A 23,207-nucleotide genomic window follows, 5' to 3' on the forward strand; every position below is an offset into this window, starting at 1 on the left:
ATCAAATGTTTTACCTCCTGAAGACTATAGCCTCTGCTCTCTGACAATAAAAGTGTTTTCAGAGAATCTAATAATTTATTTTGAGCCTCTATGATTTTGAGTTCTCATTTATTTCTTGATAGCATAGAGTTTATATAATTAGGTTTACTCATACAAGTTTCATTGCAACTCATGCCTAGGATGCGGTGTTGTACCTGTCTGTTACACTTATGAATGCTTCCATCAAAGTGTCAGGAATATTTTCACCCTATAGTTACTTTCTATTTGACAAATATTTTGTAGTTCTTCAAACAAATTCCTTTTCTGATAATCAAATTCTATGTCTTACTTTCTAGGAAAATGGGATAAAATAGCCCACACTGTGTTTACATGTGCGTGTGTGTGTACACATGTACACACCTAAATATGCAATTGAATATCTTTTCTCTCATTCAGCTGCTTGGACATCACAAGGTAAAGCCTTTTCCAGAGCTAGCTAATAAAAAGGAACAAGACAGATAACTTGAGAGTGGTATCTGCTTTTGAAGTTGTATGCCTGTGTGTTCATTTTCCAATGAATATTTGCGCATTTGAGAAGAATTTAGAAGAAAAAGTGAGAGAAATTGGATTTAGGGGAAAAAAAAGAAATTGGATTAGAATGAGGATGATGAATAGGTGGAGACAGTGTGCTGGGAAAACAATGAGCTCCAGTTTTCTGATTTCACATTTCGCAAATACAGTGCATTTTAACAATATTTTTTATTAAGAAGCTTAGATTAAAAATATACATTCTGTGTTTAACTAAAGTATTTTTTTATTGTTAAAGCATGATATTTTTAAAGCCAAATCTACTGCTTGATTTTTCTAATAGTAGAGTTAGTTCCATTTGATTCCTTAGACATATAATAAAACAATCAGTATATATATAATAATTTATTGTTTTCAAAGCAGTTTTCACAAATCATATTACTTTGAATATGAAAGACATTAGTTACTAAGGGGATCAAGTAGGTTATCCACTGCAAATCTAGTTTTGGGAGGCTCCCCAAGCATAGACAGATAGATATTCTTATTTCAGGGATGATAAACAATACAGTGAAGAGAGCTTGGACTTTGGCATCTTGAACATAGGTCCTGGCTCAACCACCTCCTGTGTCTGTGATTGTAGACAAAATTATTTACATTGTCTTTATCTGTAAAGTGGGACAGCACCTCCTGTAGCAGGATATTGAGTTGATGCAAATAAAACAGTGTAAATAAGATATCAATAAAGTGCCTGTCTCATAATAGGCACTTAGTACATGACAGCAATATATGTGTTTGAAAATGTATGACATATATACATCTTGCATAAATACACATGTGACATATAGATATCACATAAATACACATGTGTTTTAAACACACGTACATATATAATTATATATATAATGTCTAATAAAATAATCATCCAGATACAGTTGAATAGTATATAATATTGGCCTGTTATATTATTAGAACATCTTAAAATAATCCTTTATAGATGGTATAAGCAGTGCTTGTGTCAACTAATATTTCACAATTTTGCATATTATGAAAAGGAGGATTTCTTTGTTAAAGAAATTTGGGAACTATAGTGGACTGGGAGAAGCACAGCCCTTAGAATCAGATCTGTTTGATACCCAACTTATCTACTTAGAAGCTAAATGTACTTGGGAGTTATGGGACCTCTCTAAACCTTAGTTTTCAGCTGTCAGATGGGAGGGATACTTACTACTACCTACAACTATTACAGATTAAACAAGATATATATGGCTGGTTCTAATATATAGTATGGACCGATAAATATTAATTTCTTTCTCTGATGTACACAGCTGGCTCTACCTTATTTAGAAGGGAACGCATTTCTTTCTTTTTAATTGAGGTAACACTGCCTCATAACGTTACATAAATTTCAGGTGTACATCATTATATTTTGATTTCTGTGTAGACTACACCATGTTCACGACCCAAAGACTAATTACCATCTGTCACCGTGCACAGGTGCCCTTTTACTCTTTTTGCCCTATGTTTGGTACCCACCAATCTAATCTCTAGATCCATTTCTATGAAACTTTACGCCTAGGTAACTCCAAATGGTAAGCCGAATGGTGTGTTAATGGTGGATGTGAAGAAATAGGAGAATGTCCTCTTAATTAAGTTCCTAGGACACCCACATGGGACACCCACAGTAAGTATGATGCTGTCATTGAGGATAGAGACACACCATTACAGAACCAACGACTAGTGAAATCTAGGACTAGCTAAGATGGCCCACCTGACATCCTAGGAAGGCATGGACAGTTTGATTTTGCTGCATTCCCTCTCCAGAGAGATGGAGAGTCACAATGGGTTTTCCACTCCTTAATAAAGAATATCGCATTCTATACACAAACATCCTAGTTTAGACAAGAGGCAGACAGCTGTGAGAGATCTGTGAAGACATATTTCAGTTTTATTATCTTTTAGGCATAGACGGGTATGTTAATCCATTTCCACATACAATTCCTGTAATCACAGATAGGGAATAAACCTTGGACTGCCAAAACCTGTTGCCGAAGAGTTAAATCGAAGAGACAAATCCTGGAAAGTTGAGGATTGTGCGTTATCTTCCTTCCCAGCATCGCTGTGCACATGGCTGCCGTTACACAAACGAGCTTTCCTTTTTATCCAGGCATCGAGTCAATGGTAATAGTGTTGTCCCCTTTTTCCCGACAAACTTCCTGCCTTCTGTCCAGAGCTCGGAGTCTGCCATGTTCCGCTCTCCGGGTTCTGACCGCTGTTTTTGGACTTCATTCTCCACAGCAAATGGAAGCCAAGAAATAACTGTAGTATAAGCCTCTCTTTCTATTGTCACCTTGCTTCTTTCCGCAAATATATCTTAGGAATTAGACTTTGAACCTCTGATCTCCCACACCAAAAGAGAAAAAGAAAAAATATTTATATGGAAGTAATCTCCTTTTAGTGTTCATGGTTTATTGTGGAAAGCCGGTGTTTAAAAATTTTAGAATTTCTTTAACAAAATTCTAAAGAGAAAAGAAAAAAGAGATCACAGTATTTACAGAGATAACAGAATGGCTTAGCCATGCAAAACAAGTAACTTTGGTTTTTCCCCTTTCACTTTGGTTTAAATATTGACCAAGATTCAATTTTTTTTCCTGCCCAATAAAACTTCAACAAATCAAAGTTTAGAGGCAAAAATAACATATTTGCTTTTTCCCCATAACATTTTATACAGCATCGAGTCTAATAGGATATTTTATGTATTTAATCCATACCAATGTACTACAGGAAGCTTTTATTAAACTGAGTCACTATTGTCCAGACAGTGAACGGCTTACGAAGGTACAATAACACGTGTTTCTAAATAATGCAGAAGTGGCAAAAGATTATTCCTAACCTCCATTGGACTTTAATCTTCAATTTATTTTTAATTGCCTTCATTTTTGATTCCACCATTCTAAAAAACAAACACCAGTTTTCCTTTTTCCTCCCAAAGAACACAGTTCTATACCTGGAAATCTGATGTTCATTTTTTTTTCCCATAAAGTTATGTAAATCCTGGGACAAAAATGGCTGCGCAGTGTTCTCCCAGAAACCAGGCTTCTGCTTGAAAGAGCAAAGTGTGAAAGTCTCATCACAAGTAGCTATTGGCCCATATCCAGTCTCCTTCAAAAAGTTTCCACTGATACTACCACCCTAAAAATTTCCTCAGGCATAAAACATGTTTATAAAGTTACAAATCTGAATGTAACTAAAGATACATAGACATTTTATTATTACACTTTCATGTACTGCTTGATAAATTATGTACCAGTTAAAAACACTAAATTATCTCAAGGTGCATTCAATATCTGTAGCGTAGTTAACAAAAACACACACGAAAAAAATATATATTCTATATTCTGTGGAAAATAACACAGCTTTGATAATGACCACTGTTAAAAATCTCCAATTCTGACTGATATCTTTTTTTTTTTTAAAGGAAATAGGTATAATTTTAAGGCAGTGGATAACCCAAAGGATTTAACACCAATTTTTAATTACAGTTATTTCCATTGTGATCTATGAAAATGGGATCCATGACTGTTCCAAACTGTTTCTCACACATTGGTTTGTTTTTTTTCTTTTGACAGAAAATAATTTACTAGCAAGTGTCTCTAAAGGTAAGCGCTACCCAAATTCTGTGTTAAGCTTTTTTCAGACTAGGCAAAACTGTCAGTTTGGGAGTACCATTGTTATGTATGTGTGTTCACATGTGTGTGCGATTGCTTTCTGAGAGTCAGCTGGTGGTGCAAACACAGAATTAGTTCTTCTGGTGCTTATCACTCTGACTCTGCCTCCGCCCCCTTCCTTGTGATCAAAATCACAGCTTTTGAACAGGGCAATGTGTGTGTCCCCAATCTTCACAAGCTGCCACCTTTGGGATTTAGGTGCTTGTGAGAAAGTTTGAGGGCATTACTGATAACAATCAGAATCAGAAATGTACCTGCTCAGATTATCCATATAAACAATTGAAATAAAAACATTACATTATACATCAGATTAACAGCAACTCCCAGAACAAAGCTTACAGTGTATAAAAATAGCTACGTAAAAAATTTACATAAAAGGCAAACCAAAATGAAATCCTCAGTGCAGACATTTACAGAAAACAACAAAAAAAATCAAACCAAACACAACATATGACCTATTATCATGGCTGCCAAAACTTGTTGTTATTGTTTGCAATTTCATTTCATTGTTTTGCTTGAGATAATTCTCTAGAATCCCGTGACAGCTTGGTAGAATGAACTGCTTAATACTTGAACCATGACTTGCTGTCAGTGTCTTTGTATATGTCTTAAATACAATCCACGTTCATGCTTCAATTGGTCTATATAGTTATTTTCTCTGAAACAATGAAAAAAACATAATTTAGTAAGTTACCATAGCAATCATTTTTTACCATCAACCCATGCTTTGTACTAAAAGTGATAGAAATTACTTCAGAGGAGGCTTTCATGAAACTCCATTGTCCCGGGACCCATTTGAAGGCACTGCGGAGCCTTCTACAAAGAACTTTTTTGGAAGTGTTGAGTCTTTATTTTTATGAAAATTGCTTAATTCATATGAAGATTATAAGGTTTTTCAGGAAAATACTGTGTTCTGTTTCTCTTTAGGTTAAAGAATTCACTTATCCCTTCAAATCACACTATTTGGTGAGCTTTGTCTCAAGCTCAATTTTCCTGTGAGAATTTACTGTCTCCAATTTTGAAGAAAATAGAAGGTAAACTCTGTGTTTACAAAGGATTGAGGAATGAACCCTAGAGAACAGAAAAAAACAATGAGGTGGGATTGCTATGTCCTCGCCTCCAACGGAAGGCAGGAGAGGCAAAGGGACCCTGTTCTCACTTCTTTCACCCAGTCAATTTGAGAGGCTGGTTTTCAGATTTTAAAAATGTCTTATTTCAGTTATCCTATTTTTCTTTCCTGCGTGCATCAATTTCAATTACAATTCTTTCTCACGCTCCCCATTTTCTCTATGGGTTTAACTCAGGTGACCCACCCAAATTGTGACTCGTGGTTTATTTGCAGCGAACCAAAGTTTTACTGTGGCTTTGGGGAATTTTTACATCAGAAGAATGAGCTACAGCAACAGTTATTCTCAAGGACACACAAAATAATTTGTCCAAATGACTCCTCTGTTTGGCTGGCTCGAGAGAATATAATTAAAAACAAAAAGCTCAAATTGTAAGTGGCAATACCATGGAAACGTACCTCTTTTGGAAATTGTCTTAAAAAATCACGCTCATATAATTATTATGTATAAATCCAATCAAAATATCAATTTATAAAATTAAGCTTCTTTGTGCTCAGCAGAATTTTTGGCGTTAGAATACAAAATTTGGCATTAGAATACAAAATGCTAAGTGAATGTTAAAAATCTCAAAAGTTTTAAAAATTATCAGAGGATAATGATTATTTTTCAGAGGATGGGGAGACTGTTGAAATTCTGTTCTTCTGAGAACACCTTTCTGAGGTACCAAAGTTTCCTTCTGAGAAACTCTCTTCCTGTGTTGAAAGCTGCAATTAAGAAGCAACTTGATGTCAAGGTTTTCCCTTTCGTCCCCTAGGATGTTTTCTACTTTCCTGGGAATTATTTCCAGAAGGCTCACACAGCCTACTCACCTGGACAACAAGTAGAACAGTTTCTCTCTTAGGCTTCTGTTTTGTGATTATTTTCTTCTAACTTTTTGTTTTCTTCCTGATTACCCAGTTCCTTGTTGACGTGTTTTGATGCAGTCCTATAGGAGAATGAAATAAACATTATCACATTGACACACACATATTTAACTTTTCTTTTTTTAATTTTAGAGTACACATTAATGTATCTTTGAAAAGCATGTGTGTTACATCTAATACAGGCAAACCACGAAGGTAAACAATTCCACATCTGTCAGGGTTCGCTGGTAACAGAACACCTTCCAATGAAATTACCTTGGTAGCGGGATTGCTTTAAACATATGCTAAGAGAAAAAGAAATTGATTATGTTGAATACAGACTCTGTATACTTAGTTGCATTGTGTTTTGGGCTGGGTTGTTTTTCTCTCCAGTTTCTAGGAAGCAATTATTATTGTTTGATAGCTACAATTTTCATTCTGGGCAAATACTTTCTGCAGAAATCTTCTGAGGGAGTTTTCTTAGGGCCTTTCCCTTTTGGCATTCCCTATGGTGCATCCAGCCTGAGCCAATGCCCTGTCTCTTTGCTATGGATTCTGTTGTATCGAATAAATCAAAGGCAAGATTAGAAGGAGAACCGCATTTATGAGAGAACATTGGCAGCCCAAGCTAAAGCAGCTCTAATGTGGTGGTTCTCGAATTGTTGCCCCAGACCAGCCACATCAGCACCCTGGCACTTAACAGAAGTGCAAATTCTGAGGTCCCACAACAGAACTGTGGAGACAGAGACCCTGCAGATGGGGCCTGCCAGCTATGACAAACAAGACCTCCTGCTGGTTCGGCTGCAGCTAACATTTGAGAGACACTGCCCCAGCGGCTGCCATGCTTACACATGACTAGGTTCAATCCTTTAAGAGCTGAAATCAGGTTTTCTTTTTTTTTTCCTTTTTCTCCCCAAAGCCGCCCGGTACATAGTTGTATATTCTTTGTTGTGGGTCCTTTTAGTTGTGGCATGTGGGATGCCGACTCAGCGTGGCTTGAAGAGCAGTGCCATGTCCGTGCCCAGGATTCGAACCAACGAAACACTGGGCAGCCTGCAGTGGAGCGCGCGAACTTAACCACTCGGCCACGGGGCCAGCCCCTGAAATCAGGTTTTCTTAAACACACAGCTCAATTCCTTGGTTTTACCACTCGGGAGAAATCACAACTGTATTTCCAAGAGTAAGCCATTTCCTTCTTTCTTTCCTGCTTTCCTACCTTCTTTCTTTCCCTCCCTCCCTTCTCCCCTGTTATAAGCACATCCAGGGAACCACAGTGCTTTGGTACTCCAAATTATTACTGCCATATAATTCCTAATAATACTTCTACTTTTAAGAAGTTATATAATGTCAAATGTTTCTCTTGGTTAAGGAAGCTGGGGTAGAAAACTCCATTGCTCCCTAAAAGTTATTCTGTGCTTTAAATAGAATTCCTTAACTCATTTGTGAAGAATCACAACTTTTCTAGAAAAAGTGTTGTAATGGTGTATGACATATGTCCAAATGAGATAAAGACACATGGCTCACTCAAACTGGGACATTCATCATGTTTAGCATGTGTTTAATTTAATTTGTGATTTAAAAGTTCTTAATTTAGCTTAAACTACAGCCTTCTAAATCCATTCATAAGGCAAGAGAGCAACTTCAAACTGTCAGCTAACTCAGTCCTATAATACGTGATAGCATTTTATAAGACAGACATATAAAACTGTAAATAAGACCATGTTGGAAATTTGAGTCTATGTTTTGAGTTATCTCATATCACATCAATATTTTCTATACTGTACTAAAATGATACATCATAGTGAATGACAACTTCTTTATCACATATATTTTCCAGGCAAATGGAAGAACAATGCAATGGGCTCTCTCTCCATATATGTAAGATATATATGCCATCTACTTTATATATCACATTATATATATCACAGATGACTTGAGATCTAATCTCTTTTGCTAATAAGTTACTTAATAACCAACAAAATCTTACTAAGCTCCACAGTTAAACGTGAGGGGTGGTGGATTAGGATGCTCCCTAAGGACATTTTTAAAAGCCTGAACTTTCTATAAATCTATGAATCCTTTTAAAAACTATTTTGTTGAAGAATAATATCCATACAAGATAACATATCAATCATAAGAGTACAATTCAATGACGTTTCAAAAACTGGAGGCATCAATGTCATCAGTACCCAGCCCAACAGACAGAACAGTTGCAGAGCCAGAAGTCCTTCATCGTGCTCCCTTCCAGTCACTCCCACCTCTCCAAAGGTTGCCACAATCCAGAAGAGTTTTACCTGTTCTTGTGATTTATATACAAATGTATTCATATGACATGTATTCATTTCTGTCTGTGTTTTACTTAAACTCAGTTATATTTGTGACATTCATATATAATGTTGCATGGAGTTGTAAGTTGTTTATTCTCATTGCTGTATAGCTTGTCACTGGGTGAATAAATCATGATTTATTTATCTATTTTACCTGTGATGGGCATTCTTGCTCTTTGTTCTTTCTGGGACTTCAATTATACATAAGTTAGATCTTTGGGTGTGTCCTCCAATGTCTTTTATGCTCTTATATGTCTTGTCTTATCTACTCTTTTCCCTGTCTGTGCTTCAATGTGGGTGTTTTCTAGTGATCTGTGTCCCAGTTTACTTCTCTTGTGTTCTTCTGTGGCCACTCTGCTTTTAAATTCACCCACAAAAGACTTATCTTTTAATATTATATTTTTCAGTTCTAAAATGTAAATTTGATTTAAAAATATTTTTAACAGTTTCAATTTTCTATTCCATTCATCTCCTTTAACCATCTTTTCTTCAATTTTCAGTATATTATTTATATTATTTTAATGTCCCTGTCTGTTAACTACAATAAATCATGCAGGGATCTGCTCGTCTCCTTTTTCTCTTGATCACTGATTGTACTTTCTTGACTCTTTGCCTCTATTCTTCATTATTTTGCATGACACCATGTATAAAAGAACCGTAGAGACTTCACACAACGTTGCTTTCCATCAGATGAGGTCCTCCTCCCCTTTCCTTTGTTAGGTAGATAGGGTAAGTGGCTGATGACCCCACTTCAATCAGAGTTTGCCCTGGGTTGAGGCTCAGCTGCCGTTTTAGTAAGGCTCAGTCTACCTCTGGTTTGCCCCTTTTCCTAAGGCGTGGCCCTCTCAGGCTTCAGATTGAGATTCTTGCATGTCTCACTTTCTTCAGCCCTTAAACACAAAGAGATCCACCTCTGCCCTTTGGAGACTCTCCACCCAGATGTCCAGCTGTCTGTCCCACAATGTTTCAAGATGTGGCTAATATCTTTAGTCTCCTTTACTTGAGCATAACTCCTTGAGAATAAGGACCATGTTTTATTTATATTTTACCCACATTACATAATACACTGACTGAATAGTGCAGGCATCCAAAAGACATTTCTTCTACTGAATTGAACTAACTGACTTTATTACAGTTCATATCTATTTCCTTCTACTGTTCCTCATAATAATAGTGTTCACCAATATGGAGTCCACACATACACAGCTGCTTTTTCACAGATAGGTAAAATAGAGAGAAAGCTACACTGAAATGACAGAACTTGAGTGATGTCTTCCATCAGTCTTTTCAGATAAAACTGCACAAAATTATATGCATAAACATGTACCTTGATTATTCTAATAGCTCCTAACTATATATTCTAATATATAATAATAACTATAATTTCTATAAATCAGTAAGAGATTGTGGCAATCAAGGAAAGCCACACAATTCTCAAAGCCTCTTCTCTCCTCTTCGCTCTTTTATTCTCCTTGCCTTCTCTCTCCCCTCCAATTTTTCCTCCATTTCTTTTCTCTCTGCTTTTATTTCACTGTCTCTCTCTCTTCTTCTCTTTTTCTTTCAAACTAACTTCATTAATTACTATTCTTTGTCTCCAAAGTGAAAATTCCAACTTGTTTGGAACCACTAGAAATAGTGACAACAGTCAATGTTCTGTAGGCACCTTCTAAAAACCAAAATTAAAAATATAGAAAAGTAATAAATACATTTTGTAATTTTGATATTTTTCAATCTGTTTTGACATGTACGGAAAGAAAGAAGTTATATTAAGGCTGAGGACAAAATGATTTCACAACTTTGAAATAAAGCATGGACTATAAGAAGCTCTGGTACTAGTAATGATTTAAGAAATCTTATGTTTTGCTAATCCTTACATTTGTAACAACTATAAATTCTCAGGAAAAAATACACAATAAACTACTTGACTTACTTGAGAGTGAAAAAAAAGTAGAAACTGAAGGGAACTTGACTATTTTTACATAGCATTTCTTCTGAGGGCACTTCCCAGATGGGGAGGCAAAGGCTAACTAAAACCAAAGCTGGACATCAAGGCGGACCATCTCAGAAAGGGGAGAATCACAGGGTAGCGAGGACTCCAAATCTGTGTATGCTACAATATTCCTTGGATGATCCCTAAGCTGTGCATGTGTGGGAGAAATTTCACATAGACCAGGGGAAAGCAACAACTGGGAAGCTTAAAAACCTGACATAGATTTTAGCTACTGCCTACACAGGAAACAGTCTGGAGTTGAGCCTCACCAAGCCAGAAGTCCTTGGCAAACATATCAGTCTTGCTACTGAAATCCCAGAAAAGCTGAGTAAAGACTATGTGTTGAGACTCAGCATTCACTCTAAGACAGATGTGTCATATAAAATGTAAGAGTAAGCTTCACAAGATCAAGGAAATCAGCCAGTAATGTAATTATCTGCTAGAAAAATAATTCATATCCTTTAACAGAACCTAGAATTTCTACAACATATCACCCAAAAAACACTAGTATATAATAAAAAAGTGACCATACATGTGCAGAATAGAAAAATCTAACTACAAGTCTAAAGAATGTCCTTGGATTACGCAGACTTTGGAAATAGCAGGCAATAAATAAGTTATTACATCACATGTTCAATGACAAATAAAAATATCGTAACAATGAGAGAGCAGATAGAAATCTCAGTGCAAAAAATGTAAACAAAAATAATTCTACAGCTTAAAACTACAGTTTTGGAAATTAACCGTTCACTAAATTGTCTTATCATCAGATTGGAGGAGGCAGAAGAAAGCCTCAGTGAACTTAAGGACTAAAAATTATAAATTATACATTCTGAAAAATAGAGAGAAAAATGATCCAAAAAAATGCAGAACCTCAGTGACCTGTGGGACAATATTGTATTAAGCAGTGTAACGTATGTGTAATTGGAGTCCCAGCAGGAGAAGCAAAAGAGAATGGGGCAGAAAATCTATTTGAAGAAACAATGAAACATATTCCCAGATGTGTTGATGTCCATTAACTTGTAAATCCAAAATGGTCAGCAATCCCAAAGCAGGAACGATAAAAAGAAAAACACTCCTACAGACATCATAATCAAACTAATCAAAAGCAAATACAAAGAGAAGGACCCGAAAGTAGCCACAGAAAATTTGTTCTGAGGAACAATGAGATGAACACCAGCTGATGTCTCATAAGGAAAAAATGCATACCAGAGACAATCAAACATCTTTAAAATGCTGAAAGAAAAATCTCTCAACCCAGAATTTTATATCCAGTAAAAAAGACCATTTAATTGAAGGCAAAATAAAGACACATTAAACTGAATGAAAGAAAACTGAGAAAAATCCCCATTAGCAGACTTGTGCTAAAAGAAGTATTAAAAGAAGTTGTTTTGTTGAAGGAAATTACACTAGATGGAAACTCAGATATATGAGAAAGAATGAATACAAGTTGCATATATGTGGTAAAACATAAATGTTATTTAAAATTTTTTTGCAAAGACAACCAACTGTCCAGTGCTTTATACATAGCATTATATATGACCCTTGAAACATTATAATTTCATTCAACCTCCTCCATCCCTTTGCTATTATTGTCATATCCATTACAACGGCGCATATTATAAACCTCACACTACAATGATATGGAGGGGGTTAAATAAAATTATAATGTTTCAAGGTTTTTAGATTATTACATGAGTAGATTGTTATAAATTGAGTTCTTCTTGTAATCTCTAGAGCAATCAGAACTAAACAATACAAAGAAGTATAGTTAAAAAGACCAATACAGAAATTAAAATGTAATACTAAAACTTATTTGAGTAACTCAAAAGAAGGCAGTAAAAGGAACAGAGGACAAGTAGAAATCAAATAAGGAGATGGTGGTCTTAAATGTAACTATACCAGTAATTAAGTCAAATATGACTTGGCTAAATTCTCCCATTAAAAGGGGGAGATTGTTGGACTGCACTAAGAAAGGAAGCGAGACAACTAAGTGCTCTACGCCAGAGGTTGACATTTTTTCTGAAAGGTCCAGAGAGTAAATACTTAAGGCTTGCAGGACACATGGTTTTTGTTCCAACTCTTCAACTCTAGCACTGCAGTCTGAAACAACACGAACAATATGTAAAGAAACGGGCCTGGCTGTGCTGCCATAAAACCTTATTTACAAAGCTTGGCAACAGCCTGGGAGTCATGGTTTGATCAGCCCTGCTGTATATGAGGTGCACTTCAAATATAATGATACACATAACTGAAAATAAAAGGACAGAAAAAGATGTACATGTAGACAATAAGCATATGAAAGCAGTGTGGTTCTATTAATATCGGGTGAGGTAAAATTCAACATGAGTTACAGTGACAGTGCGAGACATTTCATAATTCTGATGGGCAGTACCTCAGAAGTCATAGCAATTGTAAGTGTGTGTATCTCATGAAAGCGTAAAGCAAAAAGTGGCAGAGCTAAAGGAGAAATAGACAAATACACACACGTTTATTTAGGGAATTTAACACCCTTTTCTCAGTAGCCGATAGAATAAACGTGCCAAAATTCAGGATGCATGATCATGATGAAGTAACCAGTAGTGGGCCGGCTCTAGTACTAACGTGTATGCTTATAACCCTCTGACATTTTATGTAAAGTGATTTCATATAATTTGAAAAAAATCTGTAAGGATAAGAAGATTTAAACAAACTATTATCTACCTTAACCTAACATACAGCCATAGAACTCTGAACCCATCAACCACCAAATAACTTTTTTTTCAAATGCTCATACAGCATTCAGCAGGATATACTGCCTGCCTGCATGCTAGGCCCAAAATAAATCTCAATGCATGTCAAAGGACTAAACGCCTACAGAGTAGGTTGTCTTAAAACAGAATTAAATGAGAAATGTTTGGAACTTAATACAGTCCTAGTTACAAGGCTCCAAAGAAGAAACAAGGGGAATTTAAAAATATTTTGGGGACTGGCCCAGTGGTGTAGTGGTTAAATTTGTGTGCTCTGCTCCAGCAGCCTGGGGTTCATGAGTTTGGATCCTGGGCACAGACATACACACCACTCATCAAGCCATGCTATGGTAGCATCCCACATACAAAAAATAGAGGAAGACTGGCACAGATGTTAGCTCAAGGACAATCTTCCTAAAGCAAAAAGAGGAAGATTGGCAACAGATGTTAGCTGAAGGCGAATCTTCCTCACCCCCGCCCCCCAAAAATTGAACTGAATGAATATGAAAATACAACATACCAAAGTTTGTGGAATGCTGCTAACACAGTACTGAGAGTAAAATTCAGACTTTAAATGCTTGCATTATAAAAGAAGAAAGGCTAACATCAATGACCTAAATTTTGGATTTACTTTATAAAGCCAAAGAAAGAAGAGCAAGTTTTTTCTTTTCTTTTTTTGAGGAAGATTAGTCCTGAGCTAACTACTGCCAGTCTTCCTCTTTTTTGCTGAGGAAGCCTGACCCTGAGCTAACATCCGTGCCCATCTTCCTCTATTTTTTTATATGTGGGATGTCTACCACAGCATGGCTTGCCAAACAGTGCCATGTCTGCACCTGGGATCCAAACCGGTGAACCCCAGGCCACCAAGAAGTGGAACGTGCAAACTTAACCGCTGCACCACTGGGCCAGCCCCTAGAAGAGCAAGTTAAACACTAACGAGAAGAAAACAATGGTAATGATAAGAGCAAAAATAATTAAAATTGAAAATAAGCAATAGAAATAAAAACAAAGCAAAAAGTTACTTATTTGAAATCATTAAGAAAATTGATAACTCCCTAAAAATACTGAGGGAGATAAAAGAACAAATACAAATTAACAATATTAGAAAACAAAGAAGTGTTATCACTACAGAACTCAGAGGCAAAAAAGGATAAGGGACTCTTATGAATAGCTTTTTCTTTTTGCAAAAATGCTAACAACTTAAATGAAATTGACACTTTCCTTGATGAACTTACCAAAATTTATTCAAGAAGAAAACTTATATCTATTAAAGAAATTAAAATTATAATTTTTGTTTTAAGGCAAATTCTCATAAAGAGAGCTCCAGGCCCAGGTGGTTTCATCATTGAATTATATCAAACATTTAAGGAAGTAACAAATTCTTTCAGTAAAAGAAGAGGATGGGACTCTTTCCAACCCATTTTATGAAGCCCACATTACTCTAGTACCAAAATTTGTGAGAAATATTATAAGAAAAGAAAATTCTGGATCAATATCCGTATGAATGTAGACAAAAAATTTTTAATAAAATGTTGGTAAATAGTATCCATCAATATATACAAATTATGATACATGATAATAGAGCGGAATTTATTCCAGGAATGCAAGGCTGGCTTAACATTCAATAATCCATCAATGTAATTTACCATTTTATCAGAATAAATAATATGAGGAAACAATATGATTATTTGTAGAAATAATATTGATGTAATGTAGATGTAGAAAGAGCATTTGAGAAAATTTAACAATGATTTGTGATAAAAACTCTTAGCAATCTAGGAATATTAAAAAAATTTCTTCAACCTGTTAAAGGACATTCTGTAGTAAGGAATTTGGCCTTGCCCAAAGAGAGGTCTGGCCCTTGTCTTCAGTTCTTGGGAGATAACCTCTAAAGAGTTAGAATTTTCTGAGTGATGTAAGTGGCAAGTTTCTTACTCATGGTGGGCCTCTTGGACCACATCTGATAGTTTATGCTGAGGAAATGTCTCAGGGTAGGGCCATCAGCACCCATTTGTCTTAGGGTAGGGGCAGGCCACACCTGAAAGAACAACCATATGATGTTGAGAGGGGGCTTTGGGCCATGTGCTATCAGCCTGACCTGTGGGGAAAGGAAGGGTCGGAGACTGAGTTCAACCATACGGACGATTAGTCAATCAATCATGCCTATGTAATGAAGTCCCAATAACAACTCCAGACACTAAAGCTCAGACAAACTTCTCAGACTGGCAATACTCCATGCTTTTGCCACACACTGATGCCAGAAGAGTAACATGTTCCTGAGGACAAAGGAAATGCCACATTTGAAACCCTCCTGGTCTCTGCCCTATACTTCTCTTCTCTTGGCCAATTTTAATGTATCCTTTACTTGTAATGAACATAACTATGAGTCTGATAAGTTTCAGTGAGTTCTGTGAGTATTTCAAGCAAATTATCAAAGCTGAGGGTGGTTTTGGGAAATCCCCACACTTAAGCTGGTATCAGAAGTGAGGGTGGTCTATGTGGACTCTTCCCTCCAGCTTCATATTTGGACCCCAACTCCTTGCAGCCGAGGACAGAACTCTTGGGCAGACTCTGCATCTGGAGGACTGTCCCCTTAGCGTTGCAGTTTGTCTAACTCTGGGTAGGCATATACGAATAATGTACAGCTAACATTACACATAATAACGCATGTTGAATAATTCCCTCTCTGACTGAGAACATGTAAAAATGTCTATTCTCAATGCTTCTATTCAATATTATTTTGGAGGTCTCTATGAGTGCAATAAAGCAAGAAAAATAAATTAAAAGAATACAGAATGGAAGCGAAGAAGTAAAATTACCTCATTTTGCAGAGGAAATGATTGTTCATGCAGAAATCTTAAGAAATGCACAAAACAACTAGTAGAACTAAGAAGCAAATTTAGGAAGATGGTTGTATACATTTCAACAACAATAAAAATTATATTTTCATATACTGCTATAAAAATCTGGAAAATAAAAATTACTAAATAATTGCATTTATAATAGATGCAAAATACACAAAAATAATTTAAAAATAAATTTATAAGATGTGTTAACTGTCTGCATCAAAAGTTATGAAATATTGTTAAGAAAAATGGAAAATATTTAAGTAAATGGAGAGCTTTATGATGTTCATGGATTGGAAGAATAAATATTTTTAAGATGTCAAATCTACCCAAATTTATCTATAAATTCAAAGCAACCATAATCCCACAAAGCTTTAAAAATTTTTTGGTAGAAATTGCCAAGTTGCTAAAATTTATATGGAAATGTAAAGAAATATGATTGCTAACTCAAGCAGAACACCAAAGTTGAAACACTTATTATTATTGTTATTATTATTATGACAAAAGAAAGTCTTTTAAACAAATTGTGCTGGAATGACTTCATAAATATATATATAATAAAAGCAAAACCCAAACAAACAAATAAACCACATTTATCTTTCACCACACACAAAATCTTATATTATATTCCTTATATCATATCCTTAAATGTAAAAGTTAAAACTAGAAGTTTTGTAGAAAAAGATATAAAAAATATCTTTGCCACTTCGGGATAAGTAAAGATTATGTAAAGTGGACAGAAAAAGCAGAAAAGCAGAAAAAGCACTAAATGTATAGAAAAAAATTGATAATTTATTCATCAAAATTAAAAACTTCTGCTTATCACAAGACACCATTAAGAAAAGAAAAAATCTAGTCACAAACTAGGACAAAATATTTACAATATATCTAGAATGAAGGACTTTTATGCAGAATATGTAAACAGCTCTTACAAATCAATCACAAAAGGCAAATACCAATAAAATCATAGGCAAAAGATCTGAATAGTCACTGCACAAAAGAAAATGACCAATAAATTCACAGAGCTGAAAATCATTAGGTCTCAAGTAAATGCAAGTTAAAACTAGAATTAGATACCATTTCACACCTCCTAGAATGGCTCAAATTAAACAGAAATGACAACATCAAATTTAGGCAAGGATGCAGATGAATGAAACTCTCGTACACTGCTAGTGGCAGTTGCAAATAGGACAACTGCTTTGGAAAGCTGTTTGGCGATTTCTCGTGAACAAATTTCTCCTATGACCTAGCAATTCCATTTCTAGGTATTTACCCAAGAGAATGAAAACATATGCTCACAAAAATGCTCATATAAGAATGTTGATTTTAGCCATATTGCTCATAATAGCCCAAACTGGAAACTATCCAAATGTCTATAAACAAGAGAATGGATTAAAGTAATGTAAAATATTCTAACAATGGAACACGACTCAGCAATTTAAAAAAATGAAATCACTAATACATATATCTCAGAAACATTATGTTAAATGAAAGAAGCCGGACACAAAAGAATACATTCTACATAATTCCATTTCTATGAGGTTCAGGAATAGGCAAACGTAATTTTTCATGATAACAATCACCGTGGTTGCCTAAGGAAGCAGGGATGATGGGGCTAGACAGGAGGGGGTCCAGGGGAACATTCTGGAGTGATGGGATGTTCTATATCGTGATTGAAGTAACGGTTACCAAGGTGTATGCATTTATCAAAACAGATTTAATTGTGCATTTAACATAAGCAAAATTTACCTTAATATAAAAACATTATACAGAGAAACGCTAAAGCAGGAAGCTTGTGGCCAGGGATTGAAAGAATCGGGCAAAGAGCGCAAGGTGAAACTGGAGACCATTTGCATTTCCCATTCTATTTACTTTCTAGGTGGATTTATTTGTCTAGGGCTGGAGAGTAGTTTCTGTGATTTCATCAAGTTGTGCCAAATAGAAGACGGAGGTATCTATCGAGAGGAAGGGAGTGACTAGACTTCCCTCCAGGGAAATTGTGGTACTCAGGGCAAACCACAGCATCTTTCAGCATATCCCTACAGGTAAATCAGGCTAAAAATCACTGCTCGCGGTTGGGAATTACAAAAAACGGCAACATGAAATATGTTTGGAGGATATGATTGTAGAATAAGAGTTGGGTAACTTCAAACTGATTATTTTTCTTATTTTAAAATTCACAAAGGAAAAAAATCAAGAAGAAATGGTAAATGAAAAGCAAAAATCTCCCTTCTTTTCTTAATCTCACCCTCCAGAATAAGAACTGTTGACACTCTTATAATGCCGTGATGGGTCAGGCACTGTTCTAAGTGCTGCATCGATATTAAATTATTTTAGCCTTAGGAGATCTCCATTTTATATTAAGACTAATAAACTTGCTTGTGGTCACACAGCTAGTAAGTAGCAAAGCCAGGATTCAAACTCCAGCAGTCTGGCTCCAGCATCCTTGCACCAAGTTACACAGTCATACAAATATGCTAAGTGTTAACCACTGTGAAATGTACTAAATAGAAATAAAAACAGTGTTACTGAGTGGGGAGGAGTATTCGTTGAGTACATGTGTATATAAGATTTACAGTTGGTTTCTGACTTACGATGGTTCCACTTAGGATTTTTTTACTTTACAATGGTGAGAAAGTGATAAGCTCTCATTAGAAACTGTACTGGGAATTTTCAATTTTCATCTTTTTAAAACTTTTTTTGTATAAAAGAAAGTTCTCATTAGCTTCTTGTAAGATGTGTTCAGAATGGACTTCTTTCCATTTAGCTAAATTATACCCACCATATAAAGCATGTAGGGACATGTTTTAAGACACTGCTTAAGAGATCTTCCTAACAAGCTACTGCTAGCTTCTCTCAGCACAGTCTTTTCCCCAGCTAGCGATATGCGGTACAATCCTTTCTCTTGATGCTGGACGGCAGCCACGAGTGCAGCTCCCAGGCAGCCCCACCATCACAAAGGTAAACGACTGATACACTTACAACCATTCTGTACCCATCCAACCTTTCTGTTTTCCACTTTCAGTACAGTATCCAATAAATTACATGAGATATTCAACACTTCACTACAAAATTGGCTTTGTATTAGATGACTTTGCCCAATTGTGGGTTAATGTAAGTGTTCTGAGCACGTTGAAGCTAGGCTAGGCTAAGCTGTGATGCTTGGTGGGTTAGGTGTATTAAATGCATTTTCAACTTACGATATTTTCAGTTTACAATGGGTTTACAAGGATTCAACCCCACTGTAAGTTGACGAAGATCTATATACAAATTTTGTTATAAATTTCTCCATTTTTTACAGACAGTCCACTCTCCCTAGCAGAGAAAAACGTTTAAAATTTATTCTGATTACTTTCAGCTCAGTTTTGAGACTGATGTGGTAAAAACCAATGCAATTTTATAGATGTGCCTTTTTTAATTTTGGAAAATTTCAGAGATTTGAAAGAATTACAGAGGTCAGAAAACCACCTACTATTGAAAGAGCACAAAAATGTATTTAAATCATTTTCTTTAGCAAAATATTTTTCAGTCAACTGATTTGAGGGACAAGATTAGGTATTTATAAAGAATGAGTGCTTGGGTTAAAACACAAATTATTATGGTTACTTGTCTTAAACTTTATTCATCATTCAACTTTTTTGAACTTTAAATATGAGAGAAGGGGGCTGGGTGGTTAAGTTCGTGCACTTTGTTTTGGCTGCTGGAGGTTTCGCCTGTTCTGACCCTGGGTGCCGACCTAGCACCACTCATCAAGCCATGCTGAGGCAGTGTCCCACATAGCACACCAGAAGGACCTACAGTAGGATATACAACTATTTATTGGGGGGCTTTGAGGAGGAGGAGAAGAAGAAGAAGAAGAAGACGAAGAAAAAGATTGGCAATAGATGTTAGCTCAGGGCCAATCTTAAAACAAGGTAATAAATAAATAAATATGAGAGAAAATTGAAATCACGGAATCACAATAAATTAACATTGGGAGAAGCCCTGGAGGTGACCCTCTAGTCTAATCTGTGAGGCAGAGAGGAGTCTTGGCCTTGGGGTCAGTGGGCCTGGGTTCTTATCCTCGTGTATCTAGTCTGAGCTGCAAGTCCTTGGACAAGTTCCTCCTCTGAAGCATGCTGAACAACAGGATCTACTCTGAGGGCTGGTGTGAGGATAATTGCGAGAGTATTTGTGAAAGCCCCCAGCAGGGGACAGGACTCACTAAACTGAAGGTGAGCTGCACCAAGCCCATAGAGATACCGAATCGAGGCAGGGAGTTCAAACCTACGTCTTGACCCCTCATTTTGTGTTAATTCCATAAGCGCAGTGTTTATTCAGGGTTCAAGTTGCTTTTAAATAACTTTTTAGAAGATTTTTCAACTTTTTTGTGAGATTTTCCCCAATATGATAAACTTGTTTCAAGATCCCCTTCAAAGGAGGTGGGGACTTATCTGGTGACATCTCCTAAGTGTGCCTTTAGGTTAACACTTCAAAGCTCCTAAGAGATTAGATCTTAAGTGTTCTCACCACAAAATGAAATGATAACACGTGATGTGATGGAGGTGCTAGCTAATGCTACAATGGTTATCATGCTGCAATATATAAATGTATCATATCAACACGTTGTACACTGTAAGCTTACACAATATTATATGTCAGTTTTATCTAAATTAAAAAATAATTTAGTGTGAGATGGAGGAGGTTGGAAAAGTGAAGGAGTAGGGGAGTGGCGGTCATAACCAATACATCGGAATCTTGGGAGGTGGTATCATTTCAAAAGATGGCTAAACTATTACAGTAGAATTGTATTTTTGGAAAACAAAGAGAATACCCACTTAAAATAATTCACACATGAAAGAGTTCAGCAGACTTTAGGTTTTTCAAAAGCAGGCATATATACAAGAAATTTGAAAACTCTCCTCGAGGGGGCATGAGGAATCATTAACACTTCCTAGTCAGAGTGGCGTTTCCCGTGATTTCTAATTTATGGCATGCCTGGGACACACCACAGAGGGACTACTGGTATTTAAGACTGGGATCCTGCCACTTCCAGAAAACTGGCCATTGATTCCTGGGTGGTAATTAGGGTCATATCCCAGAGAATAGTTATTTTTCCCTGTTCCCTGGTCACAGCTCTCAGGGAGTCTCTTCTTGGGCCAAGCTTCATAGAAAGCTCAAGGGAGAGAGAAGGGCTCTTGTCCCTGCATCGCAGGAGGACAGTGATTCGCAATTTCTGGGTGAAGAAGGAAACAAAGAAGAAGAAATAGTTGGTCCTATTACAACTTTCAATTTTATAGCCTTAGAATTTCTAAGACTCTCCAAAAAAACTCTCCACTAAAACAGGGAATCTCTATGTCTTCAGTAAATAGAAAATGGCCATTCCATGTAGGCCAACAGTAAATATGCGGAGTATGCATTATGTAAAAGATTAGGAGATAAATATAAACCTAACAGTACTGAATAAGCATGGACACAGAGTGCCATCTGCATGCCTGCAGCATCCTGGTTCAAAGCATATCCCGAAGGTGGGTAATGTTGGGACAGCACACAGCCGGGTTCATTGCAGGTGCTCAGGGGACAGGACTTCCCTTCAAGTTTGAAAAGATTATCAAAACAAACACTTGAAATAAAAAATAAAATGATATGCAGACAGCCAGAAGAGGTTAAAAAATTGGAAACATTATGTTTTAATGCAAGCCCTTTCCTCTGGAAATTTTCAGGTCATATGTAGTAGGAGACGGGAGGGCCATGGATGGTTCTGCCCTTTGAGTGGCCAAGGATCTTGTGATTGACTGGATGGGGACTCCAGCATTTCCACATTAGCTTCTTTCCCCTCTAGTCCACTCTGCTATTTATGGTTTGACAGAATAATGAGGAATTTTCTTTTCTTCCTTCTTCTGGCTGCCTGCAGACTATAAAGTAGGGAAAGAGAAAGAAATCAAAACTTGGATTAGCCCGACCTCTACTACAAGGTCAGAGGCCACGTCAGTCCTGCCCTTCAGAGTACACCCTGCCATCTCTAGTGCTATGTGAAATGCCAGCAGGCAATCAAAGTCCGAGATGAAATTTCAATTCCAAAGAAGTCCTGGGGAGGCAGCAAAAAATATTAGAAGTATGTGGGATACAGAATATGATAGTGCTACATGTGTTATCTTGGAGAGATTAATCTCACTGAGCCTTAGATATTATGAAATAGAGTTAATTGCATTTACCTCATTAAATTGTTGAGGATTTCAGTAAAAGAACAAGAAAAAAGGAAAAGGAAAAAAGAGTCGTAGGTGTTTATGTAGTGATGAATGAGGAAAGCCACTAAAAAGGTGCTATAAATGGTCCTCCAGCATCACCTTTTCAATTTATTCAGTGGGGAGCCAACCTTCCCTCATGAGAACGTCTATTTGATTTTAGAGTGAGTACTAATTGGAAATAGAATTCAATTAAAATCAACTTTCTTGTATGATCTTGTTCCATATATAGAGCGATATTAATGAAAAAGTTTTTCGAAAGGCTTAATATTACCTTATTTCTTGAGGTTTCAGTATAGGCAAGCCCTCTTTAGTCTTTAGGCCAATTTAAGACTGTCTTTGTTTTTCTCTGAGACAGTAGTGGAATAATATAGCATTAAATAAGGGAGAACTGACAGAGGATATTTGTGACTTTTAGACTTCCAGATTGTCTACATATTACACAATAACACATGAAAATAGTCATGAATTCCACAGTTGCCGAAGATAAATCTCTTGGTAAGTGTCCAAGATTCACACAATGTGTACTTTGAGTTTACTGATGTCTGGTTAATGCTTACTCCCATCCATTGATAAGAAGGATGGGATCTCTTAAATGCAACCAACTTGGAAATTATGGTTTTAATAAACTTCTGAATAAGTTTGTGGCTACATCATTCTCCCTCTACATTTTTCCTTTGTCTTTGACTCTTTTAATTTTTTGTTTGTTCTCATACTATAAAATGTTCAGGAGAGGATTTGGAACTCAAATAGTAACACGTAACTTCCTGCAGAGCAAAAACAATCTTTAGAGGACATGATAGAGAGAAATGGGGCAAATAATATAAAATAATCATTGAATTATCTCTAGTTCTTTGATGTCCTCCTACCTGGTAAACAACCAGACATGG

General features: G+C 36.2%; 1 protein-coding gene across 7 annotated transcripts in view; it reads right to left on the reverse strand.

The window, feature by feature from the left end:
• Nucleotides 1-2,430: 2,430 nt before the first annotated feature.
• ALCAM (activated leukocyte cell adhesion molecule) overlaps nucleotides 2,431-23,207 on the reverse strand; it is a 187,239-nt gene continuing 166,462 nt past the window's right edge. For all 7 annotated transcript variants that reach the window (XM_070582872.1, XM_008520229.2, XM_070582871.1 and 4 more), the window contains 2 exons: nucleotides 6,169-6,284; nucleotides 2,431-4,890 (listed from right to left, as the gene is read on the reverse strand). In XM_070582872.1, the coding sequence (XP_070438973.1) occupies nucleotides 6,197-6,284 (88 nt within the window). In that variant the 3' untranslated portion in view covers nucleotides 2,431-4,890; nucleotides 6,169-6,196. The remainder of the gene's footprint in view (nucleotides 4,891-6,168; nucleotides 6,285-23,207) is intronic.

Source organism: Equus przewalskii, chromosome 18, assembly GCF_037783145.1.
Source record: "Equus przewalskii isolate Varuska chromosome 18, EquPr2, whole genome shotgun sequence".
In the NCBI taxonomy this organism is placed as follows: Eukaryota; Metazoa; Chordata; class Mammalia; order Perissodactyla; family Equidae; genus Equus; species Equus przewalskii.